Raw genomic sequence first — 4,302 nt, forward strand, 5'->3', positions numbered from 1 at the left:
TGAATCATTTTGCTTTGATGGCAAGTAGCATTTAGTTTTGTCCATGACAACAACACTGTGAACAAAGACCAATTCCCAATATTAGACTTGTGCAAGAATCATTCATGTTGTTTTGTAAGAATTTCCCTGTTTCTAAAAAAAACACTCGCTGTGATCAGATTCTAATAAATATGCTGTCATTCTTTATTTATGATGCATTCTTACAGTATATAAGCTTGTAACAAGAGTTAAGGGTTTAGAAGACACCAAAGCTTCATCCCAGACCGTCAGAGCAGAGACTGCTGTACTTTCTTGTGTGTTTGGAAGACCACTCAATCTTGTAAATTGCAAGTGGAGAATTTCTGCGACTAGTATGGAGAACCTGACAGTTCTCGCTCTGGCAATTGCCGTGTGCTTAGCTCTTTGTAACGCTTCCCCACTGATGACATCGCCAGATGACCGTCAAATAGCAGAAGTGAATACCCATCTCAACGTAATATGCTTATGTATGATGTTTGTGAAGAATAGTCAAAGATCATTGCTTTTTTCTTTTTTTAGGATTATTTAGCACAATTCTACAAGGATCCTGATGTGATTCAGCCAAATGGCAGAAGTTTAGACCTTCCCAATTTTGAGAAAGATCTGAAAGGCATGCAAGAGTTTTTTGGACTGGAGGTCACAGGCAAGCTGGACACAAACACTCTGGAGGTGATGAAACAACCGCGCTGCGGTGTCAGTGATTTGGCAAGATACGTCCACTTTGATGGGAAGCCCAGGTGGAAGCAAAGTGTTGTAACATACAGGTATGTATAGCTCCTTTAAGATCACTTTCCTGATTTCGCAATGCTTTCTTCCAACAGAAATTAAAATGCAGAGACTAATTGTGCATACAAAACTTCACTATATCAAAACATTGCTTTGTTTATGTAAAACAATGTCCAGCAAATGTATGTATTTGACTATGAGTTTGTAGAACATTGGAAGACATTTTAAAAGCAATTCTTTTGGCAAATACACATTAAAATTCTGGAGTGAATAAGACCCAATGCATTTTTTTGCAGGTTTTATAATCGAGACTTATTCAGAGTCATAAGTGTACTTAAATACTGAATTATTTTTTGTTTCTTCTAGAATAACTCAATACACATTGAAGTTGCGCAAGAGTGAAGTAGACGCCACTATCGCTAAAGCCTTCAAGCTGTACAGTGATGTCATTCCTCTCGATTTCAAACAGATCTACAGCGGCACAGCCGATATCATGATTCTCTTCAAAGCAAGATGTGGGTTTGATCAGTAAATTTGTGTCATACAAAATCACTACTGTGACTTATTTTCCTTATAATATGTTTGCTTTTAGATCATGGAGATATCGAACCGTTTGATGGACCCGGTAAGGATCTGGCACACGCCTTCCCTCCTGGTCCAAAAGAAGGAGGAGATACACACTTTGATGAGGATGAGAAATGGACATTAAGTTCACAAGGTGAGTACACAAATGACATAAAGTACCTTTGCTTGTTCTCTGACAGTATGGTGAATTTTTATATTTAACAAATCTGCTTTAGGTATCAACCTGTTTTTGGTGGCTGCCCATGAATTCGGTCACGCGCTAGGATTAGATCACTCTGAAGATCGATCGGCTCTCATGTTTAAAAATTACCAATATGTCAACACAAATGGCTATAAACTTCCCGAGGATGACCGACTTGGGATCCAGGCTCTGTATGGTAAATGTCTTTTTGTGATACTATTGAGCTTTTATATTATAGCATATTATATCCAAATTTATGTTTAAATTCGATTTTGACACCATATGAATTAATACAAATGTATTTTCTTTTTTGTATTATGTATAAGGGGTACGAGGATCTACAGATAAACCTAAACCAAAGCCTGAGCCAAAACCAGAGCCATGCAATCCTGACTTAGTTTTTGATGCAGCAACCAGCATTTGGGGAGAACTGTACTTCTTTAAAAATGGGTATACTGTATTTTTTAATGGGATATATAAAAGTGTTTTGAAGTGTTCTACAAGTGCATTGCAATGTGTATATGTGAGATTGCGTAAATTAAATCCTGCTAATGCGATCCTTTAACAGCTGAGCTACAGCGATACAAATGAATAAAAGTGAAATGTGAAAATTATGCATGAATATTTAATTTCTTCAGTTAATAATTTTACAAAACATTTACCCATATTAACTTTAAATTGACCTTGTTTTTCTCTCTATCAGATACTACTGGAAGAAAGGATATTACAGTGGACTTTCACAGCATAAAATAAGCTCTTTGTGGCCATCTATTGATTCTGTTGATGCTGCTTACACAGCGAAGGACAAAAAAACTGCCTTCCTCTTTAAAGGTAAAAGTCACACTTCAATAAAGCGGTGTGTTTAACAAGACTTTAGTTAAAGGGGTGGTTCAATGGTATTTCATGCATTCTGACTTATTAAAACAGTTTAAGAGTTGTTTTTTTCATGCTAAACAAAGGCGAAGTGTCAAGAGTTTCTGTGCCAAATGCACTTCGTCAGGGTTTCTACAAGTTTTGGAAAGTTTTTTTATTTTAAATTATGGGTCTAGCTGACGTTTTAGGGGTAAGCTATACGTATCACTTCTTTTTATGGGCACTTCCCCTGGAAAATTACACCCACAAGTCAATCAGCGGGAGAGCAAGAGCCGAGGATGGTTCAATCACTTCACGCGAAAGTTTTGTTTTATATCAAGACTAAACAATGGCATGACTTGTGACTCACTCCTCCGCAGCTCATAACTTCTCCTTTCAAATTTTTTTGTATGTTATCGAAAAGAATCTGTAAAGCTGATCTGTCTTTTAGAAATCTGATTAAACTAAAGACTCTTCGGAGATATAAAGGATGTATTATGTACTCCAGATTAACATCAGATATGCAGAAACCGCTTGTGTTATGGGAACTTTAATCTAGTTGTGTGATCATCTGTATGCAGGTCAGCAGTACTGGGGTGTCAGAGATGGCAAAATCTTACCTGGATATCCCAAACCCATTTCCAGCATTGGGTTTCCCTCTTATGTGAAAAAGATCGATGCAGCCGTATATGTGGCATCCACTGATGAAACTCTGTTCTTTGTTGGAAGCAAATATTGGAGGTAAGAGAAAAACAGAGTAAATATAATGGTGGCATTACATTGTCTGTAATAATTGCTGTGTTTGTTTTATTTTACAATCATGATTTTAAAAACAATTGCATCAGAACTAACACTATTTAAACACTGCATATAGCTACAATGGACGGACAGGTAAACTGGGCTTATCTAAAAGAATTCGAGATAATTTCCCTGGAATTGGGTCACGTGTGGATGCTGCTTTTGAAAATGGTGGTAAGCATTACACAAAAAACTGACTGAAATATTCATTTATTAATGGGACCCTTATTGATCAGTTGTTTTCTCTTCTTTATTTAGGTTACCTGTATTTCTCAAATGGTGCACAACAATTTGAGTATGACTTCAGAGCAAAACGAGTGAATCGTGTTCTGAAGAATTATGGATGGTTGAACTGCTACTAAACATAAATAACAGATTTTTTTATTTACGGGTGGTTTTCTAGCAGGGTTTAGATTAAGCTTGAACTATAGGCCTTACTTATATTAGGACATTTAAGTAGTTTTTACAAACATACCTTACAAAAAACATTATTGGTGTGCGTCTTGAGACAAAACAATGGCATTAGTATAACTTATGTGAGTGAAAGATATGTTGTTCTTATAAGGCAGATCAAGCATGCATTTAGCCTGGGGCTATGCTTAAAGCCCTGTCCAGGAAATGTTTAAGCACACCTTATAAAGTTTCTGTTAATTAAACTTAAGAAATATTGTATTTCTTAAGAAATAAATAAAACACTTTCTGACCTAAATATTTATACTTGTTACTGACTCCTCATGATGAATACTTGTAGTACTTATTAGTAAGTTTCTCTAAGTAAATGTAAACAGATTAAAAGATTGAGCATTGAGCCTGCATGTGCACGTTTGAGAGTGAATTATGGGCTGTGACACATAAAATTAACACTGCTGTTCATGTTATTTTTGCAAACTCCTGCTCTTGTGTATTAAGGCATATCTATATATGACATCTGTTAATTGTCATATTAAATGATGAATGATGAACGTTGAATTCATTATTAAAAGTTTGATAATAGAAGAAAAAGAATATGTAATTTTATTATATTTATTCATTTATTTATGATGACAATACAATTTACAATAATACTATATTCTATTCTATATATTTTCATTTTCTTTGTCTCTATGTAAACCTGCGTTGAAACCCGACAACGCTTACTCTTA

The 4,302-nt window shown here is 35.4% G+C and overlaps 1 protein-coding gene across 1 annotated transcript; it reads left to right on the plus strand.

Annotated features, from left to right (window-relative positions):
* Positions 1–244: 244 nt before the first annotated feature.
* LOC129446667 (stromelysin-1-like) lies at positions 245–4,086 on the plus strand. Its single transcript, XM_073874475.1, has 10 exons — positions 245–454; positions 538–782; positions 1,111–1,259; positions 1,337–1,462; positions 1,545–1,706; positions 1,837–1,960; positions 2,214–2,341; positions 2,944–3,103; positions 3,237–3,334; positions 3,419–4,086. Exons 1-10 carry the CDS (start codon positions 353–355, stop codon positions 3,520–3,522), a joined length of 1,398 nt encoding a protein of 465 aa, XP_073730576.1. The 5' UTR covers positions 245–352; the 3' UTR covers positions 3,523–4,086.
* Positions 4,087–4,302: the final 216 nt, after the last annotated feature.

This window comes from Misgurnus anguillicaudatus, chromosome 12, assembly GCF_027580225.2.
Source record: "Misgurnus anguillicaudatus chromosome 12, ASM2758022v2, whole genome shotgun sequence".
NCBI classification, from domain to species: domain Eukaryota; kingdom Metazoa; phylum Chordata; class Actinopteri; order Cypriniformes; family Cobitidae; genus Misgurnus; species Misgurnus anguillicaudatus.